This window comes from Leptidea sinapis, chromosome 40, assembly GCF_905404315.1.
Source record: "Leptidea sinapis chromosome 40, ilLepSina1.1, whole genome shotgun sequence".
Taxonomy (NCBI): Eukaryota; Metazoa; Arthropoda; class Insecta; order Lepidoptera; family Pieridae; genus Leptidea; species Leptidea sinapis.
The window spans coordinates 2,716,744-2,734,571 of NC_066304.1; the positions used below are offsets into that span (position 1 = coordinate 2,716,744).

General features: G+C 35.4%; 1 protein-coding gene across 1 annotated transcript in view; it reads right to left on the reverse strand.

Annotated features, from left to right (window-relative positions):
* Nucleotides 1–17,828, reverse strand: part of LOC126976341 (PAS domain-containing serine/threonine-protein kinase) — a 46,293-nt gene that overhangs the window by 12,482 nt on the left and 15,983 nt on the right. The window contains exons 14-21 of the mRNA XM_050824635.1: nucleotides 14,460–14,568; nucleotides 9,724–9,899; nucleotides 8,490–8,630; nucleotides 7,601–7,800; nucleotides 7,048–7,181; nucleotides 5,800–5,937; nucleotides 2,719–2,814; nucleotides 1,257–1,378 (exon numbers count right to left, since the gene is read on the reverse strand). Of these exons, the coding sequence (XP_050680592.1) occupies nucleotides 1,257–1,378; nucleotides 2,719–2,814; nucleotides 5,800–5,937; nucleotides 7,048–7,181; nucleotides 7,601–7,800; nucleotides 8,490–8,630; nucleotides 9,724–9,899; nucleotides 14,460–14,568 (1,116 nt within the window). The remainder of the gene's footprint in view (nucleotides 1–1,256; nucleotides 1,379–2,718; nucleotides 2,815–5,799; nucleotides 5,938–7,047; nucleotides 7,182–7,600; nucleotides 7,801–8,489; nucleotides 8,631–9,723; nucleotides 9,900–14,459; nucleotides 14,569–17,828) is intronic.

The window sequence follows — 17,828 nt, forward strand, 5'->3', positions numbered from 1 at the left end:
TAATAACACTCGACTCACGCGTGTTAGCTACCAAAACTCAAAAAAAAACGTATAGACAATGTATTTAATAAACTTTAAATGACAGAGTTGTCAGTCAGTACTGTAGCACTTCAAACAAAAACAAACATGGCGCGTAACCGAAAATCATGACGATATTGTAATTGATTCCCCTGGGTGGTTTTCATATAGGTACTCCAAGAATTTGTGTGCACTGATTCCATTCAAAAGGGAAGCTAATATGCACAAATTTTGTATACTAGCGTTATAGACAAATACTCTCTTTATTACGGCGAGTCTAAGTTTAAAAAGTTCATGTGTGCTGGTTTTACAGATGTTTTAGTGAGTTGGTGATGTGTGTAGTATTTTGCTTTTAGAAAATCCCTATGACAAATATTGATAAACGGCGTCATATTCACGTATACAATATTTTATTTTCTAACACATATTTTTTAATTAATATAATCTTTAGAATGTGTGTTTACTACGTATATAAAATGTATTATTTAGTATTGAGCATGTGCACTAAGCACATGTTCTACGAAAATAAACATCACGAAAGTAGTATTGAAGAATCAGTATAATTTAACTGTCAAATGATTCTTTAGTTGGATTGTTGCTATATATAACAACACAATCTAATACAGTTTACGACACCATTATATTTTTTAATTAATATCCGTTAAAATACAGAATAATAACGATAAAAACGCTAAAATTAAAACGCGGTCCAATGTGACCGGAGACTAATGGACACTATATTGTTTCAAAACGGTTTCATGGTCTTCATCTATTAAGATACGTATCTTTCTCACATTTAAGTTTTTATGTAAGGATAGTTATCTCACTTTCACACGAGGTTCGTCTATTATGGTAGTAATATCCGGACGACCGAGCCTTGCTCAGATTTTTAAGAATGTACAAAACTCGAGCAAAAAAACTAATAGGTCTTCTGCTTTCCGGATCACCCAATGTCCCATCTGTGCCATTATAGTCTTGTATATAGTGGAGAAATTTACCTTTGTATTATGTTATTGTAGCTATTTCTCATTAAAACACGGATAAAACTACATTTTTTAAATTTAAACCTAGCTCGATCGATTTAATGCCCCCGAAATTGTTGGAGCCGTTTCCGAGATTCAGATTATATATATACAAGAATTGCTCGTTTAAAGGTATACGATATTAAGTTTATTTTAATATGACAGTGCCAGTGAAGCCTCGCGTATGTGTTGCATGTTTGTTGTCACTGTACGTACGTCGGCAGAAGACCGTAGACTGTAGTTGTCAGACTGGGGATCGCGGGCCAGCCGCCGTCGCTCCTCCACAGACACGTTCTTGCTCTCCGACCGCGCCGCCACCTCCGAAGGGTTCCACCGTTCTGTAAACAAACGCGCCCTTCACATATTGGTACTTGATTGATTGATTGATTGGTCAAAAATAAACTGATGTGAGATCAGGCAAACAAGCAAGCCCCTTTCAGCCCTCAAGCCGTCAGTCCGCTTTGCGAATATTGTGCTGTTTTAAGTGAAATAGGTCTTTTACTCAGTTGATTTTGGTACATTCCTGGACGTTTCGGAGCCATGATTTAATAATAGGTCGAGTCTATGCCATGCCCATTATTTGATGGTTGTATCTCTCATGAATTTCCAATTGACAGTAGGTCAGTAGTTCCCGGTTTCTACCAATGTGCATTGCAATTGCGCACACTAACACTAAAATATTTCTGCATTGAATTCATCGGTGGCACCATATCTGAAAAGCTTTCTATAACTTGGAAAACATTCACTTCCATTAGAATATTGTCAATAAGTTTTTCAAAATCAGTTATTATGCATATATAATATTATGTTTCTCAATATATCTCTTTAACTAACCCCATATAGGTACTCTCTACTACTCTTGGCACTCGATTTTATGCGGAATATAATTTGTTTAATCTTAGCACTATGTAGTCATATCAAGCACTACAACATAACTACTCAAATTTCAAGTAAAAACAATAAAACAAACATAAAATGTAATATGATACAAAATTTTGATTTTATTATTAATATGCCATGAAATTATTTACTCAAAAATATTTTACAGATTACAATATACTTACTGAAGTGTGCGTTAGCCAGTAGATTAATATTCAAAATACTAAGGAGCCAAGCGTGGTTTACTGTTTACGAGTTGTCAATGAAAATCGGTTACAGAAACAATAGATACGCTCTCCTTTTCTATCTTGCTGTATCTCCGTTAGAAATGTTCTTCTATCTAGCAAGCTTTTGTATCTCTACGATTGAATATTGAAAGTCTATACTTATAAGCAAACAGTTTGATCAAATGATTTTGATTTTGCAGCAATGAAACGCGTGGGGTGGCCCCACTTACTTAATTATCACCAGTAGGAGGCTATATGCCGGATAGATTATGGGTAGCATAACGGCGCCTATTTCTGCCGTGAAGCATTAATGAGTAAGCATTATTGCGTTTCAGTCTGGAAGGCGCCGTATCTAGTGAAAGTACTGGGCAAAATGAGACTTCAACATCACACTGAGAACATCTTATGTCGCAAGGCGACGAGCGCAATTATTGTAGTGTCGCTCAGATTTTTAGATTTTTAAGAATCCTGAATGGCACTGTATTGTAATGGGTAGGGCATATCGATTACCATCAGCTGAAAATCCTGCTCGTCTCGTCCCTTATTGTCTTAAAAATACACTTGTAGTCTACCTTTAGCAAGAGGATCAGCAAGTGACAAAGGAGAGCTGCTTCTCGGTGAGCTTAGACTGCCGCTGAAGTACATCTCCGGATTGGCTTCGTGACGATCTATAATGATAACAATTCATATTAATTACATTCATAGTATAATCCCAATCTAGATTAAGAGGTACTACGATGTTTAATTAACACCCTTAGATTATTTATACGTCTAGATAGACTCAAAAGCCGTGAAAGTGTCGAAAAAATACCGGCGAACTGTTAGACTCCATTTTCACACGCACACTAAAACAAAGTGACTGACGTATCGGGAGTATAAGACGTATCTGCTGTCACGCACAATAAGGTAATAGCCATGGCCTGATATCATGCGTTGGCTAACAGCAAGAGGCTCTATCCGGTCGTACAAATGATCTAAGTTTACAATATACGCCTAATTTTATATTTACCAGTGGGAGTTTTCCTAGCGCAGTCTGCGTGCGAGATGGCCATAACAGTGGTGTCTTTTTTCTGCCGTCAATCAGTGGTGTCTAAGCATTATTGTGTTTAGTGCTAGTGAAATATCGACGTATTCGTCAAGTCATTAATAAGACTTTATATCAGAAATTCCTGTTTATTTTTTTAATCTTCAGGTCAGTTCCTCTCTCTTAGCGTGGCATTCGTTTCCGAAGCGGTATAGTGATGATTAGTGATCAACCCCAACCATAACCGATGATAACTGGAATAATCGCCACCAACCGAATTTATTGTGGGTTCTGTATGGCCGAATGATGATGAAATGTAATTCTTCATTTCTGGGCCATTAATTTAATTAATGTTTTTCTTTAGACAAGGAGTACTAAAAATGGATAATAAACTGACTGAATTTGAATGAAAAATCAGTATAAGTTAAGTTGACTTTTATACCTCTCATGGATTCCATTATATCTAAATCGTACCAGCAATTAGGACTAATACTAAGGATTGGTAAACCATTTAAGAACTCCCTCACCTACAAGATACTTTATCTACACCCATGCTTTAAATCCTCTATTAAAGATTCTGAAACAGTTAGCTTATTACCAACATTAAAACACCCAATGTCGTAATAAACATTACATCATCCAAACGAGTGTTGTAATGTTGTACTGAATACCATAACAACAACTCCTTGGTTTTTTGTTTTTCGATCCCTTCATGCACAGAGTTTCAACAAACAGCCACATTCTTATTGCTCGATGCGTGATATCTGTATGAATTTCAAAAAAAGAACATTTTCGTTTACGCGCGTTCCACACTACCAGAACGTAAAAAAAAAGGTAGGTTATTCGAAACACCGCCATTATTCTTGAAAAAATGAGCGATTCAAGTTTTGACAGCACACCGCCGGATATTTTAAACGCTGCAAAGGACATAATATTCAAGTGAATTTTAATAATTACACTATACAAAATGTAAATTACTACTAAAATAAATAATTCTTTCATTAATACTTAGTTTATTTGTATATAATCAGTACTGGATGATATTAGGTTACTACTAGAACTCGCTGTTTTAATGTTAGTAAGCTAACTATTTCAGAATCTTTTAGAGCATTCATATTCTGGGTGTAGATAAAGTCTTGTATGCAACTGTTGATAATTAGGTATTAAAACACTCATGTGATAATAGTATCACACGAGTACCACATTCGTGTTTTAATACCCCTCATTACACAACAGTTGCATAAATAACTATTACAATAGCTTTGTTAGAAGTCATCTTGAGTTTGCGTGTGCGGTATGGAACCCTTATTTTAAATGTGATATTAACCGCTTAGAAAGAATACAACGAAAATTTGTAAAATCTATGGACCACAGAACAGGATATAATTATGTTGACTACTCCGAATCACTGAATCATCACAAGTTTCAGCCATTGGAATCCCGCCGTAATTGTGTTGAATCCGTCCTTTTATACAAAATTGTTAATAGCTATATTGACGTCCCCTCACTACTAAATCGGATACATTTAAGAGTGCCTCGCAGGCGTGAGCGTCGTTGTCGTATTAAAAATTTGTATTATATACCAGGTAGTAGAACACTTTATGGTGCAAATTCTTTTATTAAGCGTGCTTGTAAAAACTTTAATGATAATGAAAATCTAGTTGACACAGATGTTTTCTTTGATAAATTGTCGACCTTAAAAAAATGTTTCAAATAAACTCTTTCTTGATTTGTTAATTTAATGCTATAATCTATTTGTATCTTTATAATAACCTCTATCTCTTCATATATAATTAAATTATATTTCATTTTTATGTCAAGTATCGATTTTTGTTTAATATTAACTCTATGTAGCGCAAATCTAGTTCATTATGTTTAAAAATAAAGGAAACTATAGGTTTTTAAGTATTGTTAAGTATAAATTGTTAAAAGTTTTGTATAACCGTTTGTTTCTGAAATAAATAAATAACTACATAAGTCGTTCTCATTTTTGTGTCATTCATAAACGAAAGTAAGGCTGAGAATATTTTTTCTGTTCAATATAGTTATTTTTTTATGGAAAAGGAGGACTAACGAGCGTACGAGGGTCACCTGGTGTTAAGTGATCACCGCCGATCAAATTCTCTTGCAACACCAGAGTAATCACAGGAGCGTTGCCGGCCTTTAAGGAAGGTGCGCACTTTATTTGTAGGTATCCATGTGGTATCGTCCCGGAAACACCGCACAAGGAAGCTTCCACAGCTTCATTGTATGTGGAAGAAAGTTTCTTGAAAACCGCACTGCGGAGGAATGCCACACATCCCGATGGTGGGGATGATATCCTAATTTTTGGCGTGTCGTGCGAAGGTGGAATTCGCCGGCAGAAATCAGGTGAAACATCTCTTCGGAAAACTCCCCATGATAAAGGCGGTAGCTGACACAGAATACATTAACGTCTCGACGAAACGCCAAGTGATCCAGTCGTTCATAAAGCACTGGGTCGCCGACAATTCCAGCTGATCTGCATTGCACGTGGTCAAATAGTTCCACTTGATACTGGGGTGCGCCAGACCAGAGATGATAAATTCCATATGGTAACACGCAAGTTGGTGTAGTAAGCATGACAGGACAGGGTTATTGGGTTACCGACCACACTCCAGAATCTCGTGGAAGATGTACTGCTTGATGTTGACCGGCTGCTTCATCCACGGATGCGCCATCAGCTGCGCCACGGTGCAGCGCTGGCTCGGCTCCTTGCACAGTATCCACCGAAGCAGGTGCTCTAAGTCTGTGCACAAGTAAAGTAGTAAATTAGGCAAGGTGTTACTAAAAAAAATATTTATTTGTCTAAAACGGCTTTACTCACGGTTTATCGGAGTTGGTACCGACTAGTTTCGGACCATTCGGAGTGACATCAGGGTGAGTACTGAGTGTATTGGGTTCGCGGTGATGTCAAATTTACTCATGTTTATAATGAAGGTTTTAATCAATAAAACTTTAATTAAAGATTTTTTAAATTATTAAAGTTTAATAATTTAAAAAAAGAACTTTTACAATTTACAAGCTATTAGTGCCTTAATGATTTCAAGTACTTAAACAGTTACAGAATTAAAACTTAAAAACTTTTTTTTAATTATATTAAAAATCATTACACAGTGACTATGATTGCTAATTTAGGCTCGCAGACCTGTATGACTGGAAGCAATGGTTTAACGATTGTGTGAGTTTGTGTGTGGATGAGCGCGTGCATGAGTTTTAACATGTATATGTTAAAAATCCAAAATTGTGCTCGTCTCCTTGAGACATAAAATGCTCATTTGCCCAGTAATTTCACTAGCTACGGCGCCCTTCTAACCGAAACTCAATAATGGTTACACATTGCTGCTTCACGGCAGAAATAGGCGCCCACTTGCGCCCTTTCTTCTCAGGTCTGAGGCACTCTATTTTGAATGGGTAGTTTACACTGACCTGTATAAATACCACTCACTGGACAGGCAATTTTTTGTGCCTATTTGAAGCACCACTCGCGAGCGTCCAGAGAACTAATTATGAAGTATAATACAAATGGGCTGCGAAGGAACGTACAATATTCTGAAGTATTTTTGCATTATGAATTAATTTCGTTAATTTTTACGCACACAATTTTTTTTAGTAAATAGTTTCCCACCATCACATCGATGATTGCTGAGGACCAAAATGGCGAATATCAAACAGGCACAAAAGCACTTTGACAGCCGGCCAGTCCAGTGGTTTATAGTAGAGGTCAGTGGTGGTTTATAGTAGAGGTCAGTGGCAGTTTATTGTTGTAGTTTTTGACATTCAAGAAGTGATTTTGTAACCTATTTTGAATAATAATATTTGAATTTGAAGACTATTATATGTAGTGCATTTTACATACCTTCGGATACAAGCTGTGGGAAAGACAGTGGACCTTGTATGGTGTCCTCGATGTCCGTGAAGGGGTTGACAAAGAATGTGAGCACATAGAGAGTTATACCCATAGACCACATCTCTAGCTCGGGACCAGCATACCTGCAATTATAGAATTACATGGAAAATTTGGTTGGATAATGAATGGTGATGAGATGGATAATGAGAGGTGTGTGTGTTCTTATGTACGCACGCAAAAAGTTATTTTTCTTTGGCGTAATAAAACAAAAATCGTTAAAAAAATATTCCTCGCGCTATTTTAAGTTCGTATAAAATACAATATTGTAATAAAGAAGATATTAAATACAACCAATTAAAATATTATACTGCATAATTTAGTTAAATTACGTGTATTTAAATATCATTAAATTAATTTTATTCAAATATGGAGCAATTTTTTTTTTTACTTTTAAAACTTGTGTGTATCGCCATATATATATACTTATAAACTCGCCTTGGCCGAGTACTAGGCATAACAAGTTTGTTTGTTTCTAGTAGTATTAATACAAAAAAAAACTTACTTATTTCCAGCCAGTACTTCTGGGCTGCAATACTCTGTGGTCCCGTAGAACGTCGAGAACAATGTGTCTTTGCTCATAAACGTTGCTGAGCCAAAATCGATGAGCTTCACGTGAAACTTGTTGTCTATGATAACGTTTTCATCTTTGATGTCTCGATGCAGAATGTTGAGCGAGTGCAAATACTCGACAGCCTGGCCAATCTGTTAAAAAAAAATATGAGTATTATGAATCCTTGTTAATTCTGTAATTTGTCCAAAATCTCTAGTAATGCCTTACTACAACATAATATGTTAAATTACTTCTATTCTAATAGATCAAGCAGGTATTAATCCATGCGAACAGTTCGATAGTTTCAATTAGCTCGCAATTTTATTCTATTTAAAAGAAAAAAAATTGGGTTTATGTTTTTTAATATTTTGAAGACGGTACCATGTTAACAATTCAAATATATGCATACTGAATATAAAAAAGCCTATAGTTGTACACAACTATGAAACTATAATTTGCTAAATTGATTAATTTATTGGGTCTACCAGCGATTTTACATAATTAATGTTTTTTAAATTAAAATAAGGGACGAGACGTGCAGTACGTATTTCTGGTGAAAATTGATACGCCTTGCCCATTACAATGCAGCGCTGCTCAGGATTCTTGAACAAACCCAAAAATTCTGAGCGGCAGTACAATTATTGTGCTCGTCACCTTGAGACATAAGATGTTAAGTCTCACTTGCCCAGTAATTTGACTAGCTACGGCGCCCGTCAGACCGAAACACAGTAATGTTTACACATTACTGCTTCACGGTAGTATTAGGTGTCGTTGTGGTACCCATATAAAAGCCGGCATCCTGTGCGAAGGAGCCTCCCACTAAACTGAGTTATAAGCCAACCTGTCTAAATATATAGCTGAGCAAAGGTTCGTCCAGTCTGGGTCTCCTCTCGATGAACTCGAACAGATCCATACCGGCGCCGTGCTTCTCCATCACCATTTGAAAATATTTATCATTCTCGAACATGTCTATCACGCTAACCTGCGGACGACATTTTTTATGATATAATGAAAAGTTAAGTAAACACCGCCGCCTACATTCTCTTGCAACACCAGAGGAATCACAGGAGCGGCCTTTAAGGAAGGTGTACGCGCTTTTTTTGAAGGCACCCATGTCGTATCGTCCCGTAAACACCGCACAAGGAAGTTCATTCCACAGCTTTGTAGTACGTGCAAGAAAGCTCCTTCAAAACCGCACTGTGGAGGACCGACACACATCCAGATAGTGGGGTTGATATCCTAACTATTTTTTGTCGTTCAATGCAATAAATAACGCGTTCCGGGTGCTGATAGATGGCTTTGCGGCCATCACGCGAAAGCGGTGCTCTCTTACCATGCGCCGCATGCGCGACAATCGCAACAGCATACTGCGCACACTGTCGGATCGGTTGGCTCGCTAGATACGATTTTAAAAATTGTTATTGTAAATCTATGTCGTGGTATTGTTCAAAAATAATTTTCCAAATATTTAGATTGCTATTCATTTCATAACTTTATTATTATTTCAATAAAACTTTTGTTAAAAATAACACATTGCTGAAATGAAAGAGCGGAGACACCTGATACAGGCATTATTTGCCTAAAAGGTGATTCCGGCCACTAGCTGCTGTAAACCTATGTTTTAAGAGAAATTAATTATATATAATAATTAATTAATAAAAGTCGGTGACTTTGGTTTGATTTGAATCCGAAATAAAATCAATATAACTATTATTATATCAGCTAAAGAAATATGGGAACAGCCCAATGGTTAGTGACTCTGCCTACTGAGCTTAGAGTACTCGGGTTCGAATCCCGGTAGGTGCAAACTTTAAAAATACTTATAGACATCCATTAAGTCATGGATGTCTATATTTAGTAAGTGTAAGTAAGTATGTATATATGCCTAGTTTCGGACAAGATAAATTGTGTGAAAGTGTAATATAATAACGAATGTCGCAAACGTCAGAAAATTTTAGGAACCAACTTCACCCTATTACTTTTGTGCTATAGTGATGCGCGCGCATCTTAATATTTCACTCTCATTTTTTTTCATAACGCGTCTAAAGAAGTATAACTTCAAAAATAGGACTCACAATATTGGGATGCTTGAGCGACATCAGCAGGCTGAGCTCGAGCGGCACCTTCCTGCCGTCGGGCCCGTCCACCCAGAACTGTGCGCCTACCTTCTCCTTCAGGATGAACTTGGCCACCGTCAACAATCGATCTGACCTGCGGTACGCCATTTTAACGCAGCCATACGCCCCTTTGCCTATAATATAAATACCAATATTGTGCTGAATCCAGCGAATTTTTACAAATTTCGTATCTACTACAAAAAAATTCAAAGGAGATTTTTTTTATGGAATAGGAGGACAAACGAGCGTACGGGTCACCTGTTGTTAAGTGATCACCGCCGCCGACAATCTCTTGCAACACCAGAGGAATCACAGGAGCGTTGCCGGTTAAGGAAGGTGTACGCACTTTTTTTGAAGGTACCCATGTCGTATCGTCCCGGAAACACCGCACAAGGAAGCTCATTCCACAGCTTTGTAGTACGTGGAAGAAAGCTCCTTGAAAACCGCACTGTGGAGGACCGCCACACATCCAGATGGTGAGGATGATATCCTAAATTGTGGTGTGTCGTGCGAAGGTGGAATTCGGCGGCAGGAATCAGGTTAAACAGCTCTTCGGAACACTCCCCGTGATAAATGCGGTAGAAGACACACAATGAAGCGACGTCTCTACGCAACGCCAAGTGATCCATCCTGATTTCAAGGAAATAAGCAAAAATCAAATCAAAATCACTTTATTCATGTACGTCAATCAAATGACACTAATTATGAATAATATTATAATGTTAATATGGGTACCACAACGGCGCCTATTTCTGCCGTGAAGCAGTAATGTAGAAACATTACTGTATTTCGGTCTGAGGGCGCCGTAGCTAGTGAAATTACTGGGCAAATGAGACTTTACATCTTATGTCTCAAGGTGACGAGAGCAGTTGTAGCGCCTCTCAGAGAATCCTGAGCGGCACTGCATTGTAATAGGCAGGGTGTATCAATTACCATCAGCTGAATGTCATGCTCGTCTCGTTACTTATCGTCATAAAAATAATATAAATTCATACTACTTGAAAGGAAACCACAAAGAATGGTGTTTGCGCGTCGAACGCATCATTTAGTAAAGTGGAATTGATGAACTACTCAATGATGAGTATTCACTATTGGTATACATTTTTATGATCTAAGCACTTTCACCAATTGTTAAAATACTAAAAATTATTTGAGTGACGCAAATCACGGTGATAAAACAGAAATATATGTACAGTGAAACTTGGTTAAGTGGGACCTGGATAAGTGAGAAACCTCCATAACTGGAACTCATGCTGAGGTCCCAACACTTTGGCACTGAATTACCTCTGTTAGTGGGACGAGGTAAACCTCTATATCTGGGATTTGTTCTTTCGATTTATCATCATTTTTTTATTTTTATTTTTATTTTTTTATTATAAAAGTAATCAACAGCGTACACAACAATTATTTTTACAAAATTAACCTAGGTTTTACATAAAGCCACTAAGGATTACATACATTTTAAATTATAAAAAGAAATCATATATTAACAGAATAGACTTAAAAATGTACTATATATACTAACAAATAAAAGATTACAATAGCGCGCGCGTGTCTGTGTGTGTGTGTGTGTGCGTGTGTGGTGTGTGTGTGCGTGTGTGGTGTGTGTGTGCGTGTGTGGTGTGTGTATGCGTGTGTGGTGTGTGTGTGTGCGTGTGTGTTTGTGTGTGTTGCGTTACCTATTATTGTTATTTTTTACGATGATGTTTTATTATTTCTGTTTTTAACTTAATTTTTGATAAGTGAAATACGTCAAACTCAGCGTACTGTTTATTATAAATTCGTGACAGACGCGGAATTATGGAATTTTGGGCATAATTTGTATTAGGTTTGGGAACATGTAAAAGGCGCGTGTGACGCGATCTTAAAGATTGAGCGTTTAATGAAAAGGCTGACAGTAGACTAGGACAGTCGATGGAGCCACTCAAAATTGCTTGCAGAAGTAACATGTCACTTTGATTCCTTCTTTGTTCCAGTGTGTCGATACCATAGTGAGAACACGCTTCCTCATAACTGTTGAATTCTTTAAAATCTTTAAAAGTTAAGTATTTAATAAACTGTTTCTGTATGGTTTCAAGCCTTTCGATATGTATAATATATTGGGGTGTCCAGACATTACATGCGTATTCAAGAATACTCCGGACGTACGCAAAGTAAAGTGCCTTTATACATTCCAGATTACTGAAGGAACGGGTCACTCGTTTTATGAAACCTAGTTGTTTGAAAGCTCTATTTGCTACATTATCAACGTGCTCATTCATTGAAAACTTAGCATCGATTTGGATACCCAGGTCTCTAACCGCAGTCACTCTGGGTATACATGTGCCATTAATTTTGAAGTTAAATTCAATTATATTTTTTTTACGAGTCAGAGTAATATGATGGCACTTTTTAACATTAACTATAATTCTGTTCCTTGCGTAGTATTCTGTCAATGCATTTAGGTCATGTTGTAGTTTATGACAATCGTCAAGTGAACGTATTTTGACAAATATTTTTGTGTCGTCAGCGAACATTAAATACTGTGCAAGGTGGAAGCAACTTCCAATATCAAATAGGTAAGCGTTATATAAAAGCGGACCTAGGATGGACCCCTGTGGTACTCCTGAGGGTATTATTACAAAGTTACTTCTAGCACTACCCGTCACAACTGCTTGCATACGGTTCTTAATGTATGAAGTAAACCACCGAAGTAAGCTCCCATTTACGCCTAGCACGCTTAGTTTTTGCAGTAGAATTACGTGATCTACTCGGTCAAATGCTTTTTCGAAATCCGTGTAGATCACATCCACTTGATATTTCTCGTCCATGCTCTGTACTACGTAATCCGTAAAAACAGCTAAATTTGTAACGGTAGAACGGTTCTTCATAAATCCGTGCTGCTCGTAGGGAATAGATCTAGTTATAATGGGGCATATGTATCTATAGACAACTGTTTCGAATAACTTACTCATTGCGTTCAGAATCGATATGGGCCGGTAATTCTCTATTTGGGCTCTTGATCCGCTTTTATGTAACGGTAATATAAGTGCTTCTTTCCACACATCAGGGAAACTACTGAAGACGTTAATGGAGAGATTAAATATTATGGATAGCGGTAAGGCTAAATTGTTAGCACACTTATTTAAAAAAATCGGTGGGATTCCATCACTGCCAGCTCCCTTATTAGTTTTTAAAGCTTTAAGCAATTTACGAACCTCATATACACTTATAGTAATTTTGCAAATGGTTTCATTATGATTCAAGTTTAGAGAACATAGTTTGTTTACTCATTCTTATTCTACCCACAAATTCCACACGTAATTCCAAGTACGTAAGTACAAATTTTGAGCTTCAATTACCTTTAGTTTTAGTTTCGCTTTACTATCATACAGATGTTTATTTGAAAAATGTCAAAACGAAAGCTACAATCGTTATCATTACGTGAAAAACTGAAGTTAATATCCGTTTATGAAAGTGGGAAGACACGCGAAGAAATTTGTGCCGAATTCAATGTGCCAAATTCTACTCTTTGTTTCCATATTCGTACATACATATTACGTGTAAAAACGTGATTGAATATTTGTATGATTACCTTTAAGTACATAATATTTTTTTTATTAAAACTCATTTACATACATAACACGTTATTTTATTTAATGATCGCACCTGTATAACTGAAATAACCTGTATTCTCACCTCTATTAATGGAACCCTCTGTAAATGAGACAGATATTTATTTATACCTGTATATCTGAGACACTGGGTAAGTGGAATACCTCTATAAGTGAAACGACATTGCAGGTCCTTTGATGTCTCACTTAACCAGGTTTCACTGTATTTACTATAAGTGACAATAACACATATTTTTTTTATTATTATATTTTTTATATACCGTATATAAGTGCCCAATAGAAATGATTCTCATTTATAATGTGTGCACCTGTAATTGACTCATACACTGGATCTATTTTCGTGCAATATTTAAGTTTAAGAGTGTATTGTGTATGTGTTGTTGGAGCACCTTTAAATAAATAAATAAATAAACATAACATATTGCAACAACACTTGGTAAACGTCATGAAGTCAGTTCGTGAAGGGGACTGATAAGAAACTCCCAGCACATCTTTTTAATGTGTTAATCAGTAATGAGTCACTTTAATTATTTTAAGCTTGTCCACTGCATTTTTAATTATTTGTTAACTTGTTTCAATCAAATTTTCCGCAGTTTCCTTCAAATCAAATCAAAATCACTTTATCCATGAAGGTCAAGGAAATGACACTTATGAATAAAAAAATTATTGAATTAGGCGTTACTTTGCGGAAATCCATAATTATACAAATGATTTTAGTTTTCTTTAGTGTTAATTCCGCCAATATTTGTTTTTAAAACAATTCGACACGTGTTTCGCCTCTACACGAGGCATTCTCAGGACGTGTTGTCTCGCCAAAATCTGGCACGAGACTTATGAATGTCAAAAAAAAAGATTTTCTTTCTATAATATAATAAACGTCAAATAGTCAATGCCCTACGCAAGTAAGTCAAAAAAAGTAAATGTAAATTAATACAAAACAAAAGTTATTGAGTACAGTAGCTGCATCATCCACACACACCGTAAATAAATAAAGGTATTCTGTGAGCATTTTATAAGCGATTTTATATATAAAAAATTCTCTTCTTCTAAATAGTAACCGAGTAGTGAATGAATGCATACCAATCTGTTTAAGCGTTACGTAGTGTTTCCCGAATTCTCCAGCGGTTTGTTCCTCTCCGCACTGACTCAGGGACATTGACTGCGGTCTGCTGCTAGCAGACTTGTTGCCCTGTTACATACAATAAACATAATATTATACAGAGTGTAATCGTTAAAAGTGACCAGGCGATTATTCCGTAACTATTACAGATATCAAAAAGATATCGAAAGTATGTTACCTAATCAGAAAAATGACATCACTATCTTTTTAAAAATCAAAAAGAAGTAAACTTTTTTAACATTTAAAGAGAGCACTTTTAATATCAATAGCCGAATTTTCACTACAGTATTTATGTTTATTTTAAAAAATATGGGTAATTATAATGTAATTAATTTAAAAAAAATGCTAGTTAAAAAATAAAAGAAAAAAAACAAAATAGATAATTTCGCTGAGGACAGGATTCGAACCTGCGCGGGTATAACCCATTGGATTTCAAGTCCAACTCCTTAACCACTCGGACACCTCAGCTATACACTCGACAATGAAATTACCTTTCACATTCTAGCGGACGCACATATAGCTATTATATATATTATGTTATCAAATATTTTGTTTATTCAAGTCGCTTATTTAAGCAGACTTCTTGTTTGATTCAGTTATTTATACACAAAATAATATGGTATTTGACATTTTTAAGAAACTATATATTATTTCTCTAAAAGGTTTTTTTTTTTGTTCTTATTATTTATTAAATTGTATTTAAATTCAAATGTTTTATTCTTTAATGTCACTTAAGCTAACACTTGCGCATGTTTTTAATTTTGAAAACAACTAACTAAGTCATATTTAAAAATATTTCTACTACAATCTTCGTTTATTTTTATTACTTACTTTATTACTTATTTTAAGCTAATTGTAGTTAAGCAGCTTTGATCCCAAGGCTGTGTGTCATCCTAATAATCTAATATTTTGTAATATAGGTCCTTGAAATATCAAGGTCCTTGCAATTTCCTTGAAATTTCCAGCAATAGCTGGAAAGTTTGTTGTAAAAGATACTTGTACATTCCTGGCTCTCTTGGAATTCTAATTTTGTGAAGAATTTTTTAATACATCTGTAGTTTATATTAATTAGTTGTACTTATTTTGCGAACATCCCTTTTGTTATGTCTTGAAATAATACCACATAATTTCGTAGATATTATTTACTTATTGCACAACACACGCGTTACTTGCAAGCCGTCTCAGGCCAAGGGAGCACAGATTTTACATTACATAAATCATAGACATGACACCTTTTTGATGAACTTACGATTATAATTTTATGATCATATAAAATATTTTCAAATATATATTGTTGCCACCATTATGAGTGACAAGTAAATAGCTCGAATCGCCAGTTTCTGCAGCACAAAGATGGTGTTTATGTCAACAGTATAACGCAAGAGTAGAATACAGAGTAATCTTATATATAAAATTCTCGTGTCACAATGTTAGTTACCATACTCCTCCGAAACGGCTTTACTGATTTTTACCAAATTTTATACGCATATTCAGTAGGTCTGAGAATCGGCTACTATCTATTTTTCATACTCCTACGTGATAAGGGTTGTCACCCTTAACATTTTTTTTAAATTTTTTATTTTTATTTTATTATGATTATTCAACATTAAAATATACATTCAACTTCAAATTTTCACCGGTCTACGATGAACACCTATTTATGTATCGCGATTTTAATGTTGTTCTCTTCCATCCACAAATAGGTACGCAATAGAGTTGCAAGATGGCAATCGAATATAATGATTATGGTAGTACGATAAATTTTATTTGCGATATATTTAGTAGGTCTGAGAATCGGTCGTCATCTGTTTTTTATACCCCAAAGTTTTACTATTGATTTTTTTTATTACTTTATATGGCAATACAACGTTTGCTGATTCAGCTAGTTACACTATGAAAGTAACTTACATAAGCAATCGTTGCGGTATCATCAGCATCGGTAAGTTGACGATTTTTTTTTACGTAGCAAAAGTAAGTTTTTTTACATGTTTATCAATGTATGGTCACTGGAGCTTATACTCAAGAGACTCAACTTATACCTAAGAATACCATCGGTTCCACTAACTCGACTTTTTCTGTATTAATATAAATAATAATTCTAAACTGTTCTGCGTTGGGCAAAATAAATTAAGTAATTTTTTTTCGCTATGCAAAAGTTAATCTACTTAGCATAGATATTAGGCCAATTAAATCAAATGACTACATTAGGAATAGCCTAATTCACCTTCTAAAAATAAAATTGTCTGCGATTAAATTAAAAAAAAGTAAGCAATTAATACAATTTCATGATTGTCAATACGAGATCATTCATATACTTAGATAAAAAGAGAAAAGGACCCAAAATTTAACCCTGTGGCGCGCCTATAGTGACTACTGAATTCCCACCGCATTGAAATCAACAATTTGTATAATACAACTGAAATATAATTCTAAAAGATCCAGAGCTTTATCATTTATTTACAATTTCATTATCAGATTATTTTGAACACAGTTGAAAGGTTTGGATGACGGAAATCGCAAAAGACTAAGGGAAAGTCCCGGCCAAGCCGTTTGTCGCGATCTTTTTAAGGTATTGTGACTGACATGATAAACAGGGAAACCATGATTGAATTAATGAATTATCTTTTCTCAACAGAGTGTGTAAAAAGATTGTATTAGTACAACTATTAGATAACTAACAATGAATTATTTACATATCACGTTTTCGTTAGTAAGTTAGTTTTATTTATTTAGAGCATTGGTAACCAGACCATCAGCTCAAAAAAAAACACAATAAAAGAATAATATTTAAATTATCTATACTAATATTATAAAGCTGCTGTGTTTGTTTGTTTGTTTGAACGCGCTAATCTCTGGTACTACTGGTCCGATTTGAATGATTTTTTCAGTGTTGGGTAGTCCATTTATTCAAAATTAGGGATCCGTAATAAAATTGCTATTTTGTAACACAAGGTGTAAAATCGAAAACCTATTTTTGCGTGAGCTGCAAAAACTATTGACAATAGAACAAAATGATGTAAATGATGTGATGCAACAACATGATGATGGCTATAATATAGGCAATATTTTATTACTTATAAAACTATCGCGTGAATTATACTTTCTATGGCAAAACAACGTTTGCCGGGTCAGCTAGTTTTTCAATATACTCAATAACAAGAAAAATCCCTGTTAGTTTAGGTTAGGTTAGCATGGGCATAAAAAATTGTTGATGTTAGACGTAGACCCCCTTTTTATCAATGATTCACCATTTCGTAAATTTCACTATGACATCACCTACACATTTTACGGTATTTGGTAATGCAGGTAGTGTACGCTCGAGTCGAGTC